Genomic DNA, 20,495 nt, shown 5'->3' with positions numbered 1-20,495 from the left:
CTGAAGGACACGTCGTGTGTCTCAGATGGAGAATGAAGTGAGGTGTTTAGTGTTAAATGGACGGAACGGTGATGATGATGATGAGGTTAATGAGAGATTACACAGGATTAAGGCCGTCAGAGTTTACAATAGTGAGAGACTAAATATAGATACACAATACATCTCTCTCTCTCTCTCTCACACTCTCTCACTGATTTATTGACTAAAAACTAAAAAATACACGACAAAAAAAGTCTTTGAATGATGGCAAAACTTATAATTACATTTAGTCATTAAGCAGACGTACTTTTAAAAATACATTTGGATAAATGTTGCGATAATATTGTGATTGTGAGGTGGTCATGGGAAATCTTTCTTGATTTGTTTATTATTATATGTTTGTTTCGTGATCCTAAAGTCATGTTCTCCTACAAATACAGTAAAAGATCTAGACGTTATATTAGACAGCAACCTGTCATTTGGAAATCACATCTCAAATGTCACAAAAACAGCCTTTTTCCACCTAAGAAATGTTGCCAAATGATGAAATATTCTGTGTGTTGTTGACGCGGAGAAGCTTATTCATGCATTTATGACCTCAAGACTTGACTACTGTAATGCACTACTTAGTGTTTGTCCTCCATCATCAATAAACAAACTACAGTTAGTTCAGAAAATACCATCACATAACCCCAATGTTATCAACCCTTCACTGGCTACACATTAAGTATCGTATTGACTTTAAAGTTCTTTTAATCACTTATAAAGCCTTAAAGGGTTTAGCCCCTACCTACCTAACAGAGCTTCTATCACACTACAACCCATCACGCTCTCTAAGATCTCAAAACTCTTTTGATAACACCTAGAATAACTAAATCCACTAAAGGGGGTCGAGCTTTCTCATACGTAGCACCTAAACTCTGGAATAACCTTCCTGATATTATTCCAGGATCAGACACACTCGCCCAATTTAAATCTAGATTAAAGACACATCTTTACAGCCAAGCATTCACTTAAAGCAAAATAAACCACCAGGAGATGCTGACATTAGATATTATTTACTAGAATAATTGGATTTATTATATAACACACCATGTAGTGTGTTTTACCCTTTCTTGGTTTTCGTTTTTCCCCTGTAATGCTTGCTTTGCAACAATGCAAATTGTGAAAGGCGCTATATAAATAAAATTGAATTGAATGTTTGTTACACCTTTTACATTTGTCACTGGGTAAAGACATCTTATCAATAAGTAAGGGAAAGGGAATTAGGACATTCGGGGTTTTGCAAGGTCAGCAACTATATATTTATATTATTGTGTATTTATATTATATCACTGACTCTCTCTCTCTCTCTCTCTCTCTCTCTCTCTCTCTCTCTCTCATGCAGTTGGCCGTGTCTTCATCAGGTGAGTATCCACCGATAACATCTCATTGTTTGTGATATAACAGCACAAACATGCTTTTGAATGGAAATCTTTATTAAAATCTTAAAGAAACAATTATGTGTGTTCAGTGGCTGGAGACGCGGCCCAGTCGGCAGCAGTGTCCCGTGTGTAAAGCAGGAATCAGTCGGGATAAAGTGATTCCGCTGTACGGTCGTGGCAGCACCAGTCAGGAAGACCCCAGGTACCCAAACTCATCCAAACATCATAAAGAGTTCAACTGCTCAATGATTGTGTGTTTACAGTTGCTTGTGTATGTTACGAATGTGTGTGTGTGTTACAGATTAAAAACACCTCCTCGACCTCAGGGTCAGAGAACAGAAGCAGAGAGTCGAGGGGTCAGTGGCTTCTTTACACACAAACTCTTTTGTGTCATTAAGAATGTGCAGCTGCTACATGTAATAATGTGTGTGTGTGTGTGTTTGCGTGTGTTTGTGTTTGCGCGCGTGTGTGTGTGTAGCCGTTTCAGGGTTTCGGCGACACAGGGTTTCACATGTCTTTTGGAATCGGTGCTTTTCCATTCGGTTTCTTCACCACAGTCTTTAATACCAACGATCATTTTCACAGAGCAGGTCAGTCCTCGTGTTCCTGTCATGTGTGTTTGTTTAAGCCGGACGTGTTTATTTTGGACGGTCACGTTCCGCACGCTCCGATGGAGTGATGTCACTGGAGCTTGAATATGAGTTTGCAGATTTGAGCTTTATTTTTCATCCATCTTTCAACAAATTCAGCTTTGGCAACTTGTTTTAGATTCATGGAAGATTTAACGGACGGTACATTTGGATTTTTGATATAATTAATGTTCAAGTCTGCAAGTCACGTATAGTCCTGGTTAACCATCGGACTTGCAACTCCAGGGTCAAGGGCTTGAATCCCACACAAAAAACTGACTTCGCTATTACTATAAGTGTCTGCCAAATTGCTTTTAAATGTTTTGTGTTCGAAAATGTGTTTTGTTGAACATGTCATCCTGTCATAAAGCTCAAGTGTAATTCTTATCTCATGTTGATTTATTATTTCTCGATGATTCTAATGATGACGTTTCGTCCGTCTGCGCAGATCCTCACTATGCAGCCGATCACCACGGCAACGGAAACCCCAACAACTGGCAAGACTCGCTCTTCCTCTTCCTCGCGATCTTCTTCTTCTTCTGGATGTTGAGCGTGTGATGGGCTGAAGCGATGAAAACAAGTCGTCTTTGCTTGACGCAGAAATGAAAGTCTGTGTTTCTGCGGAGGAAAATTCTTCATCTTCTCTGTCTGTCTGTCACACTGCACACATCTGCACGCACACACACTCACACACACACACACACACACACACACACGTCTGCTGGTATCAGTGTTGAAGAACAGAGACAGTATTCAAGAATTTATTAAAAGAACAGTTCATCAAACAAATCATTCCCTCGTCCTCGTGTGGTTTCAGACCCACAAGACTCTGTTTCTGTGGAACACAACAGAAGTTTAGAGGAGAGATCACATGGCTTTAAATGTGTGACGGACAGTCGACGTGACTCAAAGCTGTGCGATTATAGACGACTATTCATCGGTCGTCCTCCCCCCTCCAAAATCACATTGTGTTCATATTGAAAAGAAAAGATTTTTGAAAATGTTGGAATGTGCATATTATTTTACATGTGGATTCTCATAAAAACCTTTATTATGATCTGAGGATATTTGGAATACACGGCGCATGCCAACGTCTTTATTTCCATCTTGACTGTCATGTTTTGGGGTAAAATAACAGCAGTGGGGTTTGAAATAACATGATGAGTAAATAATGACAGTATTCATTATTTGGAAAACTGGTAGTTGTGTGTGTGTGAGATTTCCTACTCAAATCACTCTCTGTTGAGATTCTCATGCCAAAGAAATTGGGACGTTAGAGACACGCACAGACAGAATTATGTTTTCACGACAGAGGAGTTTCTGTCGAGTTGTGAAGAAACAGTTTTATTTTATGTTCAGGCCGTAGCACTGTGCCGTCTAAAACACATTCTGTCAGGATGAAGAAATGTCTAATACTGTGAGTGATGTACTCATTCATTCACGTTCAGTCACACGAGAACAGAACCCGCTCTTATTTCACCTGAAACATCTAAAGAAAAGACGTTTTATTTATGATATCTTTGCATTGTGACGTTATTCTCACTGCTGTCGTATGGGGAATATCTTTGATATTTTAGTCATATTTTATTGACTTTTGAAATTAACTAAAGTTGTGATGAGTTATGTGTAGAAAAGAATGTTCCAATGCATAAAACATCAATGGCTTGATTCTCTTTATATGTGATGGTTTTCATTCACCCGTCAAGAGTTGATTTGATATTTGCGTTCTGTGATTCAGCTTTCCAGTGTCAAGGGTTTTTGTGGGTTAGTTTGAGAATAGCTGAACTAAAGATGTGGACTAACCCGAGTGTAGTGTCATGTTTTCACAACAGAATCTGATGTGTGATGTTTGTCGTGTAAAGCTGTTTCAATGACACACACACACACAGCTAACAGGAACCTCTGATCTTAATCGGCTCGCATGTTAACACAGATCTTCATTGTTAAACTATATGATTCACAGACTAAATGAAAGAGGAGGACTTTAGAAAATGTTTGATTATGTAGCTGTTGAGTAAATGCAATTTATTTTAATGTACTGGAAGATTAACCTTGAAAGTAAATTGAGTGAATTTGTAAAATCGAATTTGACTTCGTCACACAGCATCTGGTGAACAATGTAATGGGTAATGTTATATATATGTGTGTGTGTGTGTGTGTGTGTGTGTGTGTGTGTGTATTTGGATGTTGTAAATGAAGTTGATTGACAGGTGAGAGGTGATGGTTTGTACTGCTGTTGGTTTAATATATGTTTGTCAATGTAACAAACATCCTGTGAAAGAACACTTTCCGCCGCACACGATTGGCTGTTTAATCCTCTTTTTGAAAGAGAGCCAATAAGAGATGAGTAGTATGTGATAACACCCAGTTGTGTGATGTCACCGTTATGATGAACTGTTGATTTTGGGTGGCTTTTTTTCTTTTAACATATCACGGGTTAATCGAAGCATATATGTTTGTAAAGAAAGTCTTTTTTGCTATTAAAGTCTTGAGATAGATTATAATTATTGTGCAAATGGGGATGAAATGAAAGTGGGAGTGGCACTTGGTAAATAAACATTTAATACGGTGTTGGTGTGATTTATTGTTTTGAATCACATAGTTGTGGGCACAGTTATAGACACAGGTTTCATGTGTAAAAACAAAACATGCAAGTTAAGGGAAACTGAAGACATGATGGGAAAAAATAGCGATGACGATGAAAACCACGTCAATCTTTTGAGATTATTTTATTGTCAATATATCGACATGATGGGGACATGAGCCAAATCACATTCACACAGAATGAACAACATTTTAACTTAAGAAAATGTTTGAATTCTCATTTCTTCTAAAAGTTTCTGTGACCTCTGAGAGGAAATATTCTGACCCCTGTATGACCCCTGTGATCTCTAAAGTTATTTTTCTAAAAGCTGGATCAGTTTTGTTTTAAGCGTACTAAACTGTAACACAATAATTTTCTCTTACATTCTTACAAGTATGCTTATGAACCGATAGCCTTCAACTCTGAAGACTTCCAAATCCTTTTATAAAGTGCATTATTTTAAGTATACATACTGTACACCTTGTGCAATCTGGAAAATGTTGAAGATCATCCATTTTGAATCTGAAGGTTGAAATGTTCTCTGGCCTGAACAAGATGATGGCTGATTAAACTGTCCACTGGTCATCCTTCACAATCTTCAATATCTTCTGTCAAGCAGTGACTGTATGATGTTGAGATTCATCTTTTCATATTGAGGACAAATCCAGAAACTCACAATACTATTATAAAAGATACAAACATTCAGTGATGCTCGAGAAATCAATGCAAGATTTTCAATAAAAGCCTTTTTTAGTTTAAACCCGTTCATGAGGCACTAAATTTGGTTCATAATAAAAACATCTCTTTGTTTAGAGTAAATAAAGATTCTCTATTAACAGTCTTGCCATTTCATTTTCCATTTATTAAAAGCTCATTTGTTACTGTATAAATTTGAACATTATAAGTTTATAAGACATCATGTAAAGCTATGTGAAAAAATTATTGAACGAAAGTGTAAACGCCACAACTATCATATTAAGAATATGTCATTATATTTACAGTATATCTGCATGACAAGATTGAATACAAGTACACTTTGTTTTGAAAAAGATTGCTTTTTGGATCAGTTAAGCACTTGGACTATGAGAAACCATTGATCAAATATTGCATCAGTTAGGACAGATGGTTTGTTGGAGACGTTGCGAGTTCATTGTGTTACAGTTTTTCTCCATTGGTTTGGCTCATTTCTTGAAACAGAAATTACATTCTCAAAACAACATGGACAAACTTCCAAACAACTTGGCAATTGTTAACAACAGAATTGAATTTCTCATTCATTTGATCAAATTGCAAATGTCTCACCACATCTTTGCAAATGATTAAGTACAGGTAGCCTACAGTGGTACCCAAACTTTTTTCGCTTCAGTATCCACTTTACGTGATTTGTGTATCCAGGTATGAAAATATTTGATTTACATTTCAGTAAGCCTAGTCATTGATGATTTCCCCCCTCCCCTTTCTGTCAAATACCCCCTGTTATACCTCTGCATAGGGGTACATGTACCCCAGGTTTGGAACCACAGGAGTAGTGGCCAGTAGTAAATTGAACTAGTGGAGAACATAGAACATTCCTCTGTAATTGTCTGTAACTGTAGTGTATGACTCTTCTGTATAACTGATTTGATGTTTTCTTTTTTTCCGCTATTGTAGAGAATAATGTCATTGGAAGGAAAGGAGACCCCTCACATCCTCGTGTTTGTGGAGGAATCTGGCTTCAACCTGGCCAAGGGCCGAAGACGTGGCCGTAATATTATTGGCCACCGGGCCACGGTGGATGTCCCAGGCCAGTGAGTGGGGCAATATAACTATGTGTGCTGGCATATCTGAGAATGGTGTGGCCACTCACATCCCCAGTCCTGGTCCATACAACACACAGAAGCTCCTTCTTTTCTTGGACCGCCTTCATTTTGATTTGATCCCTGAAAATGAGAGAGGTCTTGTAGGGCCTCACCTACAATATGACAGTACAGTAACCATTGTCAATGAAGGAGGGGGCAAAGACTGAAAGGTGGACATGAGGGATGTTTCAATGGTCCTCTGCCATAGTGACAAAACATCTAAACATTCTGACTTGCAGTGCTTACACAATGCCAAAGGGACGAAGCATTTTGGGGGCACTGACTGTTTAAATGAGACAAAAATTTAGTTACCTGGCTTTGAGAACAAAAACATAACAAAACCAGCACCAGAGTTCATGTGCAACAGTTTTATTAAACTTGAATATATCAGAATAAATAATCTCTGCTAATTTTACACAATCAGACAGAAACAAATATACAAATCAATATACAAAACAATGTTTACATCTGAAATCCGACTGCAACTATAAAAACAACAAACAATCCAAAACTATCTTTCTTTAGATGTTCAAACATTTTTCAAACAGGACTTTCAGACCTATAGAAAACATCTTAATGTTTAAAATTGTCCTTCAAACTAAAATAGTCCATAAAACGTGTTGGAAGAACATGATATTATTCTGCACAAACATCACAATCGGTAAGACGTGCAAAGTAATTTAATAAGTGTATAATTTAGTCAAATAAAAAGATGTAAACCTATAAATAATGGGTTTTGTCTCAAACCCAAATGCATTAAAAGTTTTCTCAAAGAAAGCAAAACGTCATTCTTCATCTTTGTGGATTAAGGCATTAGTTTGTGTCTGTTGGGCTGTAAATTTGACTCAAGACACGTCACAAACAGAAACTAGAATCAAGAGATTTTTAAAAGTATTTACGTGGATCTTCAGAGATTGAGATTAAAAGTGACTGTGCTTGAAGGTATGAAGGGCTGAGACCTTCATCATCATCAGCCTGTCTTGGGTTGTTTGTTCTTCTTGTTTAATATTTTCATCAGATTCTTAGACATGTAGTAAGGTTTCTCTGCACTCCCATCATTCCTCTCCAGGTCCTCCACTGCACGACACAAACACAAACAGTCAGTGACCAACAAACAGATCAGACAGGACTGCGTCTGTGTGTGTGACTTACAGAAACACAGGAACAGTGTGTCCACACCCATGTTATACACGCTGAAGAATCCATGAGCAATGAGATACGCACCGAATATCACCGTCTGTCAGAACACAATCAATTATCTTCACACACAAAACAATGTCTTTACAAAATCTTTGAAAAAAAGTATTTTCTCAATGAAATGTAAATTCATCAATAACACATCGATAATGACACAAAATGCACAATTTATGTGAATCTCACAACGGTCAAAATTCATGACAAAATCTAAATGAATCAAGTCAGAAAGTATTTTGCGTGAGAAATTATTTTAATGGAAATACCCAATTTACTATTTAATTAATAAATCATTACCTTAATCTTACCACCAATGTGTATAAATACTTATTGTGCATAAATGTATATAAAATAAGCATACAGTATATATATAGTACACGTATCATTTGAATAATATATTAATTATTTTAATAATTTATCCTCCAATATTTGGGAGTGAAATGTGCTGAAGTGTTGTAAAAAATAAAAATATGTTGTTGGCAATCCACATTTTTGAGGTATTAAAGGGATCCTTCACCCAATAATGAAAATTCATGTCATCATTTCCTCACCTTCAAGTTGTTCTAAATGTGTTTGTTCTGATGAACACAGAGAAAGATATTTGGAAGAATGCTCATAAACAGACAGATTTGTGAAAAAGTACTTTTTTTCCTGTTGATATTTGGAAGAATGTAGGAAAGCAAACCGTTTTGAGGCACTTCTGACTAGTTGTTTTTTTCCTACTTTGGGAGTCAATGGGGGATGAGATCTGTCTGGTTATAAGCATTCTTTCAAATATCTTTCTCTGTGTTCATCAGAACAAACACATTTATACACATTTGGACAGAGTTTTCATTTTTGGGTGAAGTATTCCTTTAACATCCAGCAGTCTGTGAACAGTTTGCATAATATAATTTAAGAAGATAAGACCGTTTAAAATCATAATGCAAATATTACATTAACCAAATTTTATCACTATGATAAAGCTGTTGATGCTGAACATTCTGTCAAATTCTATTAAACTTTATAATGTATAGACCTTTATACATGTATAAAAAAAGACCAGCAGTTGCCAGCACACTGAAACCATCAGAATGAATGTTTGTCAGAAATATGAAGGTGTCTCACTATGATGGGCATCCAGTAGTAGTTGAGAGCCGCCGTTTCAAACACCGTTCCTGGAGACTGAATCCTGCCGGAGAAGAAGAAGAAGGCCAGCACACCTGAGGAGACACGAGAGAGATCTCACCGAGACCTCACACACGCATGCACATCACTTAACAACATGTGTGATGTCACAACAATCTCACCAACTCCCCCGACGACCAGCAGTTTTCCAAAAAACAGGAGAAGATCCGTCACTTTATCCAACACAACCACCCTGAAGATACCAGAAACACATGTGAGAAAACAGAAACAAGGTTCTCTGGGGGTGGAGATCTTGCTCTCATTAATGCGTGTATGATTTCTGGAGCAATAGAGAAGCTCACCTCACAATATTCCTCATGAGGAGACAGAAAGCGTTTTTCGCTGAAACACAGAAGTTTTTCCCGTATATGGCGATCTAGAAAGCAGAAAAGGTGAATTCATTGAGCCGATGCTCTCATTGTGTTACATCCAGACAGACAGAAGGTTTGTGTACCATGATGTAAGCGTTTCTGTTGATGAACTTGATGAATTTCTCCAGACACCAGAAACAGCATTTCAGACAACACATGATGAAGCGTGCACACGGGTTCTGAGTGGCTACACACACACACACACGGTTATTACTACTGAACAGGTTATCGTGATGTTTTTTGACTGTTCTTCTGATCTCTTACCTTTTAACTTGTGGTCCAGATACTCCAGAATGATTCTGACGATTTGCACCAGCGTGAGAATCAAAGCCCCGAATGCCAGCGAACCCACGTGATATCTGATGAGAAGACGACAGATTAACAACATGTACAATGAACCACAAATAATCATGATGCCTCAATCCATAGGTGTCCATAGGTCCTTTATTTTACAAAATATCAAGATTATATTAAATGGTAAATATCCGCTTTTATAAAAGATTTTAGTTTAAGGACTCTTTCTGCAAAAAAATGTGCCTTCATATATTTATTATAAACCATTGTAACGCTGACTCTAATAGACATAAAACAGTGTTTGTATTTAAACTCTGTAAAGTGACATATTTCTGTGAAACTAAGATAATATTTGATCACACTGCACTGGTTCTGAATGGCCGGTCGTAAAATTTCAAGGTCAGTTATCCCCAGAGTCATCCAGGTCCCAACCTCACAAATTATTTACTTGCATATAAATGAATAACATGAGATGATATTGACAAATGATTAAACCAGATTGTGAGTCCGTCTTGTTTGATGCCTGTGACTTGGCTTAAAGCAGATAGGAAATGTTTTTCCCCTCTCAAAAAATTTGCATTTGTTACAAATAAGTCAAATGTAAAACTTTCCTCTGATGAGGTTCATTCTGTGATGACATTCGGATCGATTATCCCTTACTTATCAATCAGGATCAACTTTCTTACATCTCATGCATCGAGTCATGTAACAATAAACAAAGCTGAACTGCTGTCAGGCCGTTGTGTTGGCCGTCCTTACCGTAGAGCTCTCATGAAAGACTGCACCAGAGGGAATGTTGGGATATCTGCCGGTTTGCTGAAGGCCCAGTAATATGAGGCGAAAGCCCCGGCCAGCGTACAGTGACCCAAAGCGATGACAAAATTCACACACCAGAGGAAAGCCACAGCGTTATAGATCTGCAGGTTAAAGAGATTCTTCTGAAAGAGCCCCTCCGTGTTATAGTTGATGAAGATACAGCGGGCAGACGGGCACGCCGGGTACTGGGTGCTGTTAAACGTCTGGAGAGAAAAGATGATATATTATCACGATACTTTAATGAGCTGTCACTCATGATCACGTGTGTGTGTTTCTCACCTCCGGGTCACAGGTCTCATTGGCACGTATGGTGCTACAATCTCCCTGCGAGGCGTTCAGTGCAACCACCTTATACACCGGCCCGCCAGACGTCGCCAGATATCTGCGCACACGCCGAGTCAAAGAACACACCTCGTACACTCACGCACAACTGTACGTAACACACTGGACTTAAAATACAGCAGAAGGATACAGTGCCGTGATGCCCCAGTATGACACACACACCAACAGCAGCACAAATGTGATGACGGGATAGAAAAGCGCTGACATCATGTGACCTAAAGCTCTGAGAAAACACACGCACACAAATGTATATGATTCGATGTTCATAATGTCACAGAAATGCATCAGCACAAGTTTTTCTTATGTGTGTGATCAATGAAGAGTAAAAGCATGTTTGTGTGTGTTCACATGTGTTTATGTGTGTGTGCGTGGGATTACTTGCTAGTCTCCTGAATGAGTGCGATGGCTATGAGAATACGTGTTCTCAAAAAGAACAACGCCAACAGCAGAATCGCCTCGACGATGCACAGAATGATCACTACCGACAGAGAAAGTAAAAGACTTTATACACTTCAAAGAGGCAAAAATGTCAAGAATGAAACGATAAAGTGATGTCACTCACAGAAGGCCAACCAGGTGTCTCGCACCTGCAGATAAACGTTAGCATTAGTGGTGAAGCCCACATTATTGAAGGTCAGACTGGAGTTAGCCAGAGACATGTATTCATTATAACAGTACCAGATACCTGACAGAGAGAGAGAACAGAAAACCAGCATAAGATAAATCCAGTTCACATCAAAGATGATCAAGAATATCTCAGACTCAGAGAGTGTGATTGACAAGTCACATTCATGATGTTTTGAAAAACTCACCAAAAGCCCCGACAGCCAAAACCCCAACGATGAGAATCCACACGAGGACGGGCGCTGTGAAGCGTAACAACAAGAGGAAGAAAACGCTCACCACCATCGCAATGACCAGTGCCCTGAAAAAACATAAGACAACATAAGACATTTGATACGACTGTAAATCTATTTAAGATTTGTGTTTATAAATCCAGAATGTCAAATATTAAGCAGTGCTTGAAAACATGAATGTCACAAACAGTGTTACGATGAACATTTTCTGAGGTCCAGATGAAAGTTCAAAACTAGCTACATGTACATGAAATGTTACTGGTCAGTTAAACCATTATTGATTAAAAACCCTACATAGTGTGCAGAAAAACTGAACCTTCAATCAGAACGCTGCAGATGATCTGATCTCAGCTTATAACATGTTTTACTTACATAAGAGCATAATATTTGTCTTAATTCTGTAACTTAATTCTAAAGTTGTGACAAAACACTTCTGATGTCAAGACACCAAAACATAGATGTTATGACACAATCACAATGGAAGCCTTGTTTATTTTGTCATACAGTATTTATTCTGAATCCACCTGTCATTGGCAGACAAGACATAAAGGTTATTTTGTTTTGCTAGTTTTTATCGGGTGTGTGAATCAATCACCACTAGAGGGCGACGTGAAAGAATTAAAGAACACAACTCACGCTACAATCCACTGCCACGATTTGGCAAAGTCCTCAAAGATCCGCAAGCCCACATCTTTGGCATTAAAACCGTTCATCACATTTCTGTGATCACAACAGAAGAGATAAGTTAATATAAAAAACGAATAAAAACCAAACAGTACAGACACTTGAGCACATCTTCCCAGCGAGTGCAGATCATTTCCACCTGTTAAAGCTCTACAAACAAACATGTTTTTAAAAACTACCAACAAAAACACACAGACCCCTGCTAACAAACTACTGCGACCTGCAGAGAGAGAGACACCTATACAATGAGAGAGAGAGAGAGAAATGTGATCTGACACCAGCAGACAGACAGACAGATTTTTACTCTTACACACAGACACTTTCTGACTCACTGTGTTGCCCCTCCAGCACTGTCAACAGAAGAGACACACACACTTCATTATAACACACGTACTGATGTGCGAGTGTCTGTGTGTGTCATGCATCTTTTCATTTACACATCATGTTGCAATGCATAAATATAAACTCTGCTTTATCTTTTAAAGAGAGAAGAAAATACTGATATGTTTTGCATTGATGCTCCGTGTGTTTGTGTGTATGCGTATTTGTGTGTGTTTGTGTTTGTGTTTGTGTGTGTGCATGCGTATCTGCGTGTGTTTGTGTGCATGCGTATTTGTGTGCGTGCCTGTTTGTGTGTGTTTGTGCGTGTTTGTGTGCGTGCCTGTTTGTGTGTGTTTGTGCGTGTTTGTGTGCGTGCCTGTTTGTGTTTGTGCGTGCCTGTTTGTGTGTGTTTCTGTTTGTGCGTGTTTGTGTGCGTGCCTGTTTGTGTGTGTTTGTGCGTGTTTGTGTCCGTGCCTGTTTGTGTGTGTTTCTGTTTGTGCGTGTTTGTGTGCGTGCCTGTTTGTGTTTGTGTGCGTGCCTGTTTGTGTGTGTTTCTGTTTGTGCGTGTTTGTGTGCGTGCCTGTTTGTGTGTGTTTCTGTTTGTGCGTGTTTGTGTGCGTGCCTGTTTGTGTGTGTTTGTGCGTGTTTGTGTGCGTGCCTGTTTGTGTGTGTTTCTGTTTGTGCGTGTTTGTGTGCGTGCCTGTTTGTGTGTGTTTCTGTTTGTGCGTGTTTGTGTGCGTGCCTGTTTGTGTGTGTTTGTGCGTGTTTGTGTGCGTGCCTGTTTGTGTGTGTTTGTGTGCGTGCCTGTTTGTGTGTGTTTGTGCGTGTTTGTGTGCGTGCCTGTTTGTGTTTGTGCGTGTTTGTGTGCGTGCCTGTTTGTGTGTGTTTGTGCGTGCCTGTTTGTGTGTGTTTGTGCGTGTTTGTGTGCGTGCCTGTTTGTGTTTGTGCGTGTTTGTGTGCGTGCCTGTTTGTGTGTGTTTGTGCGTGCCTGTTTGTGTGTGTTTGTGCGTGTTTGTGTGTGTGCCTGTTTGTGTGTGTGCCTGTTTGTGTGTGTGCATGTTTGTGTGTGTTTGTGCATGTTTGTGTACGTGTCTGTTTGTGTGTATTTGTGTGCGTGCGTGTTTATGTGTGTGACAGCTGTGAGATCATTGATTTGAAGGAAACAGCACTTCTGTGTTGTTCTGAAGGAGTGACATTTATAACTCCACATGATTTGTTGTGATTATCTGTGTCACATAAGAAATTGAAATGAAACCTTTGTTCACCGGTGTGAATGAAGAAATGAGAAGATAAGAATTTAATCGAAGAAACATCTAAGTATTTCTAGGTCAATAAACAAATGTAGGGAAATGTGTGACATTGAACCTGTGAAGGAGGACAGTGTGTGTGTGTGTTTGTGTTTGTGTTTACCCTGTTGCGTTGAAGATGGCTGACACCGACTGGTTTGCATTCATCCCTTGAATACTGAAGTTTGAGGGAATGTTACTGGGATTATAAGCATCTCCGGCGAAACTAGGCAAACACCTGCCCAACACTAGAGAGAGATTCTATATGAACAATCATGCCAATGACGTTTTATGAAACTGAACATTATTTAATCAAAAATGATCATTGGAAATAAATGGGTAAAAGGAAAAGTGGTTAGAGCAAGGCACTAGTAATGTCAAGGTTGTGGGTTCGATCCCAGGGGATTGCACATAGTCAGAATCAAAATGTATAATACAATGCAATGTATAAAAGCTTTGCTCTGGATAAAAGCATCTGCCCGTGTAAATGTAAATGTAAAAAAAAAAAAGTCGCGTTTTTACTTCTGACTGCTATAGGAAATGAATGCGAATAGGACAAGTATTACAGTATAAAATTATACTGAATGGTAAAAACTGATATATTGAAATGAAATATATCAGATGGAAGTTCACAGTCACGAGCGTGACACTAAAGGATCCGAGCTGTTGGAGTCAATCAAAGACTGGATGTCACCCGTCACTCACCAGATGATGTAGGCATGTTGAAATATGGACACAACTCTCGGTTTATAATATCCATAGCCGTCTGTGGAGAAACAAGAGAAATTCACGGACATGTACAGATGTTTTTTGTGTTTCTTCAGGGAGACCCAAACTTACAAGTTTTGTGTCCTTCAGCTGAAATGAGGCCACGCAGTACACTTGTCTAAAGAAATTGGCTGGATTTGCTCCGGGCAGATAGGCGGCAGGAGATAAACCCCAGAAATCAGAAGGACACGACTTCACACAGATCTACAAAACACACAAAGTTGTACTGAAGAATACAAAATGGTAGTCACTTTTGTATTAGCACCTATTGTACTACTACTCTTGTATGACATGTCGCTTATTGCTCCCTGAACTCTTTGTAAGTCACTTTGGATAAAAGCATCTGTTTAGTGACTAAATGTAAATGTGAAATCTGAGCACACTTTCGAGATCTCTTCTGAAACTCTAGATGTAAACATGGTTCAGATCTCTTTGTTATGATGTTTTCAGTCTCTTTACACACCTGTGTGGTGGGACACTGGAGACCATTCAGCGCAGCAGCCATGATGTTAGTCCCCGTCACACATTTGATGATGTCAAAGTACATCACATTGGGCTTATCTCTGACACACACACACACACATACAGAATGAGCATCAACCCACTGTAGAAACATGAAGAATATAAAGTCAGAGGCTTCAGTCTCTGGAGATCTGTCACCTGTTGAGACCGATCCCACAGAACATTCCAGTGGAGTTCCGGGGGTACAGCACATGCCGAGGGTCTCCGTACAGCCAGGCTACAGGACATGAAACACAATTAAAAAAGAACAAAAACTCAAACAACAAAACAAACACAAATCTAAACGTTTTCTTCCCGAGTCAGTCTGATTTAGTTGATCAATTGTGTTGAAGTTCCACAATGATTTACCCACAATGCACTGCTGACTTTTATTTTACTGGACGATTGTGATAAAGGAACGATGGCTCAGTTGAAACTTCAATACAGCACCGTTTAAACATTATAACATGACATGCACCTGTTCAGCGTAATATGACACAGAACCTGTTCAATGTTTACAAAGAGTGTGTGTTCAAGTTATTAAGTAAGAACAGAGAAAGAGAGAGAGACAGTACGAGAGAGAGACAGAGACAGAGAGAGACAGACAGACAGAGTGACAAAGAGAGTAAACTTACCCAGAATTCCTACCACCATATATCCAGCAATGACCACCATGAAGAGAATACAGCAGATAATATCTGTACAGCTCCTACACACAACACAAAATAACACATATGGTTATAATCTTTTGTTTATTACAGGAAATAACCTTAAAGGAATCACAAGTGAAAATAGATACTCACCGCTTGTGAATGGGGCCGTTGAATTTGGGGTCAAATTGAGCCGGTGAACCTAAAACATCAAACACATCACATCATATTTCTCTATTTCTGTGTTGTACATTTAAATGCAATTAAAATCCAGAATGGACCTTTTCAGTCATATCTGCATGATTTATCAGTTTGAAGCGAAACTAAATCAAACTACAAATATATTCGACTTCCCCTGACTGAATGATTTGAACAGTTTTTGTGTAGTTCACATTGGTGCGGTGTGACACAAGAAGTACAAATATGTAATGCCTCAAGTAATGCCATAATAACTGCAGGACTAATGATAAAAGATGGTGTAAAACACATTGACTGGTGTGGGATTGTAGTTGTGTGTCGTGAGGGTTTGTTGCCGGGCAGCAACAGTGTTTCATGTTTCTGGTCTCACAAGGGTTTCAAACACTGAAATAATGACATGTTCATGTATTTTATTAAAATATAAACATTTCCACATATACAGAGAGAGATGCATGAGATCATTTGAATGTCATTTGAATGTTAAGATGGAGTCTGTAAAAGCCTCAGCTTCGGTGTTCTCTACGGTTCCTCAAATCAAACCTGTCAAACCAGCAACTCATCATTAGACGTTCCCGCATGGCTGCATCTTCTTGTTTAAATGCGATTCATTACCCACATGATCATACCAGTTAACAACCATGTATCAAAGTCCTAGCAACCACTCACAGCGGCCTAGCAACCACACACAATACCCCTGAAATTATTTCTGCACCAACAAGTTGCACTTCTGTTAAAATGTCGTGTGTTTGGGATTGAACCTGTGACAGGTCAACTCAACCAGAGGTCCCCGGCTAACAGTTTTTATTCTGCTTATTCTTTTCCTTTTAAGAAAAACAACAAAAATGATGACGAATGACAAAACATTAAACATAGCAGATGAATATTAATGGAGTGCGCCACAGAGCGAGGTCCAAAAGACAGTTTTCTTCTTTCTTCTCTCGATTTTCTTCTCATTTGGAGCCAGATTGGAATATAACAACGCGTCAACAATTGCGGTCCGTTTGAAGTCCTCCCTCAGCAAAAAAAAACTCAGTGAAGCGTCATGTTTACACAAACGCATTTCCGAATGAATTATCTAAGTAAATTATTAGTTCATCTGTTTTTAACATCTCAAGCTGCAACAAAAGTGACTGTTTACTTGTCGCTATCGCTGCTAATGCTTCTCAAACTAGCTCCTTCTTCTTCTGCTCTTCGGTGGACATTTCCTGTCGACGCGGACAACAATGCAGAAATATAAATGAAAAACGACACCTAGCCTATAGCGTAGCCCCGTCGCAGAGGTAAAAATCGGGCTTTAGTAGTATCTGTATTACATAACATGGCAATGGCAATGGCGACCCTTTAAAACTGTGAAAAAGCACTTTTTGTGTGGTTTTCCATAAGTTTGTGGGCTTGTAACTCAAGAAGTATTAAAGATATCTTAAGATCCTTTTAAATTCTGAGCCTTTATGAATTTTATTTGAAGTTTCTGCATAACACAATTCCTGCGATATAGGGATCTCAGGACAGGGTCTTTGTGCAAACTGTAGAATCGCATTCACTGTCAATGGTCAAAAAACAAACGTGGGTCACAAACTTTGGACATTTTGACACACAAACAAGAGCCTTTGAGTTGAAATCTTGTTTGTGTAGCTGGTAGAGCCTGTAACACCACAGTTGAGGGTTTTATTCCCAGGAAACGCCTGCACTCCTCTGAAACCCAATTCACCATAAAAAATAGAAATCATTAACACTTGAGATTAAGATTTGAACTGACAGATCTAACATTCACCCTCGTGATGTCCTACAAGAGAGAAAGTGTATTATGCGTATTAAACTGTAATGTCTGAAGCGTGAGTGTGTCAACCGCAGCGGATGAGTGAGAATCTATTCATGTATGATTCATGTAAGCCACAGATATACATCAGGAAAATAAATCACAGTATAAAGGTGCTGTCATCCAATATCAATGAAGTGAGTGGTTATAAAATCAACAAAACTCGACGGTCGAATATTTGTAAATAAAGTGATAAAGTAAATATCTCTGTTTAAGGTGAAAACTATTAAAGCACACACACACACACACACACACACACACACACACACACACACACAGTGAGTCAAGCTCTACCAACATCACGCAACATCAAACCAAACCCGTTTTTCCAGCTCTCCATCCACAATTCAAGATCACATTACACAAAACACACACATCCGCTTCATTGTGTGGAACATAGCACATTTACAGCATCTCGTAAAGCAATGGGTGTAAAGATGAGCTATGTGTAGTTTTATATGATGTTCACAAAGACGGTTTACAGTAACACACAAACCCTGACCCGAAGAAAATCCCACACAAAGGCCTTGAACCTACATAAAACCGCATCAAGACATAGCCAGGGCGTGTGTACAACATGTCGCAATTATAAAGTGCTTAGAGTAAAACGTTTGACGTATTATGAAATGGGATTTGACTGGCACATGAAATTTAGTTGAACATCACTGCGTGTGTGTGTGTGTGTTTTTGTAGGTATATTTAGTTATACTTTAACGAAATAGTTCGCAAACGTAAACTTAATCCCTGCCTTTGCTTCAGAAACACCCTCATGTTTAAATGACAATGATATAAAGCAATGTAATATAGGTTAGTAGAGTCTGGGTTAGTCCAGTGTAAATGGGCACACGCGTGTTAAAGTGTGAGTCACGAAACGATTTTTAATTGTGTATGTCAAGCAACAAATTAAGTGATAAAATGATGTCAGCGCCTTCATACTTTAAATGAGACGCGTGTGTGTGCGTTTACGTGGTTCTTCCTGGTTTAAATGTTGACCAACATGCTGGTTACCCAGTGACTAAATCTCCAGAGAAATCACTTATCTACAGTGATCCTGACGTACTGTGAGCTAGATGACCAGGAAGTTGATCAAAAATACTCTGGGACTTTCAGGGTTCTTAGTATGTTGCCGGGGTGTTTATCTTCACCCACGAGTCTTTCTGATAATCCAATGTCTCAAATCATTTCTTGCACATACGGTCCGAAATGTCCGTACGCTTGTTTCGTATTTGACGCTCGTTTGTACGATGTCTCTGAATTGTCAAAACCCAGAAGAATCGAAACCCAGTCAGAATTTTTGTATGACGGACGAAAATACGGGAGGCAGTTTGTAACAACGTGAGGTCTTATTTAGGTGCAGAAATTTGGGACGCAATGTGCAATGGCCTTAAGCCAACAGGAAATTTTCATGTTTTTAAATCCACGGCACAAAAAAAATGACATTTGGTGCATTTTTCCTTATCTTTTGAAGAACTCCAGGAACAAAAAAACAAACCAAACCAGTTGGAAACATGTAAATCACGAGGAAGATGAACAACGCCAGAATGAAGCAAACCCTCAATAATATCCTCATGTTTGACCACATGTAATGCATCGGAAGATGTTCAATTCCTTTAATGACACTAAAAAAGCGTCTCAGATATTTCATAAACGTCCGCTCTTTCCTGTTACACAAAGAGGAACACGAGACGTCTGTTACAGAATGTAAAGAATGTGTCTGAACCATCTGATATCACTCATAACCTCAATCTCACATCCCTGTATTCTTACAAAGTGATCAAATGTTCTCAATTTCATGATGTTTTCGGTCAAACTTAAAATCCCTAAAGATAAACACCTTTGAGCATTTAATATTGCCTGAGGAAGTTATAGACCATTACAAAACAAGACATTTGTGTACAAACAAACGGGGATGTTTACTGAGCTGTGAAAACACAACCCTCAATCCAAACCAATCCGTAACACAAATATTGATGGTTTTTCCTTTAAGGTTTGCTAAAAGCAGCTTCTCTTCCAGATCCTGAGGGTTTTCATTCATACATACACTTCTTTAGTGATAACAACATATAAAGTGGATGAACTCTACAGAAACTTTTATTTTGTAGTGATGATGTTCTCCATTGCGCTGTATTTATCGTTACTGTATTATCGCGGATGTTATTATTCTCGCCAGAATATCTCAGAAACTCACTCTTACCGTACTCGGAGCTGTTCTGCTCTTCATCTTGTTTCTTTCCGCCCATATCTTCATCTGTTTAGAACATTAAACGCTAAAAAAAACGATGTTGGGCGCGAGAGCGCGCGTCTGAGGTAAATCTTTGCTGGAGTAACTACGCGGCGCTGCTGACGTCACCACGAGGCACCTGCCGCTGCGCGCTCCTCCTGCACACCTGTGTGCGCGCACCACCTCTGTCGCGCGCCCTCTGCAGACGGTTGAACGTGGAAATATAAGAAACACAAATAAATATAATTCGTTTTTCAATATTGCGTGATGTGATTTTAAAAATAAACTACGTTTATCAACTCCGAAACTGCTGAAACTCTTAAAATAACTTTTGGTTTGCGTTGCCTTATTGCCATTAATAATTAAAATACGATTTCAATAAAAACATGCGATGAATAATTTACCATTTGTTTTTATAATTGAGCATATTTTAGTAAAGCACTTAACGCACCTCTTGTGTTTCTGATAATTTCATTGAAGTTACTCTTCAGTTAAAAATCAAAGATTAAATCTTTGATTTAATAGATCTGCAAAAAATGACTGCGAAAAACAAGA

At 38.8% G+C, this 20,495-nt stretch overlaps 2 protein-coding genes across 3 annotated transcripts; one reads left to right on the top strand and one right to left on the bottom strand.

The window, feature by feature from the left end:
* Positions 1-32: 32 nt before the first annotated feature.
* On the top strand, positions 33-4,713 carry rnf5 (ring finger protein 5; the record flags this gene model as incomplete). Its single annotated transcript, XM_079485013.1, has 6 exons — positions 33-37; positions 1,367-1,385; positions 1,493-1,605; positions 1,705-1,759; positions 1,882-1,993; positions 2,481-4,713. 6 exons carry the CDS (start codon positions 33-35, stop codon positions 2,588-2,590), a joined length of 414 nt encoding a protein of 137 aa, XP_079341139.1. The 3' UTR covers positions 2,591-4,713.
* A 2,094-nt stretch (positions 4,714-6,807) lies between these two features.
* Positions 6,808-20,138, bottom strand: slc44a4 (solute carrier family 44 member 4). Of its 2 annotated transcripts, XM_079484505.1 has the most exons (23): positions 19,914-20,136; positions 15,859-15,907; positions 15,691-15,764; positions 15,215-15,293; positions 15,018-15,117; positions 14,627-14,758; positions 14,492-14,552; positions 13,911-14,034; positions 12,512-12,529; positions 12,132-12,215; positions 11,451-11,563; positions 11,201-11,323; positions 11,017-11,116; positions 10,769-10,861; positions 10,576-10,678; positions 10,240-10,499; positions 9,451-9,545; positions 9,270-9,373; positions 9,118-9,191; positions 8,938-9,008; positions 8,756-8,850; positions 7,607-7,691; positions 6,808-7,531 (listed from the first exon to the last, which is right to left on the bottom strand). In XM_079484505.1, the coding sequence occupies exons 1-23, from the start codon at positions 19,957-19,959 to the stop codon at positions 7,425-7,427; spliced, it is 2,190 nt and encodes a 729-aa protein (XP_079340631.1). In that variant the 5' UTR covers positions 19,960-20,136; the 3' UTR covers positions 6,808-7,424. The 2 variants fall into 2 exon arrangements, with proteins under 2 accessions (XP_079340631.1, XP_079340632.1); XM_079484506.1 differs by lacking the exon at positions 12,512-12,529 and having other exon boundaries at positions 19,914-20,138.
* Positions 20,139-20,495: the final 357 nt, after the last annotated feature.

Source organism: Barbatula barbatula (assembly GCF_947034865.1).
Source record: "Barbatula barbatula genome assembly, chromosome: 21".
NCBI lineage: Eukaryota > Metazoa > Chordata > Actinopteri > Cypriniformes > Nemacheilidae > Barbatula > Barbatula barbatula.
This window is presented reverse-complemented; position numbering and strand designations above follow the sequence as displayed.

Bases quoted from the DNA above. Each gene is read 5' to 3' on its own strand.
- slc44a4 (XM_079484505.1), bottom strand. From the start codon at position 19,959: ATGGGCGGAAAGAAACAAGATGAAGAGCAGAACAGCTCCGAGTACG. The intron at 15,908-19,913 runs GTAAGAGTGAGT...TTGATGTTTTAG, and splicing joins GCAGAACAGCTCCGAGTACG to GTTCACCGGCTCAATTTGAC. The intron at 11,324-11,450 runs GTGAGTTTTTCA...TCTCTCTGTCAG, and splicing joins TTTGGCTGTCGGGGCTTTTG to GTATCTGGTACTGTTATAAT.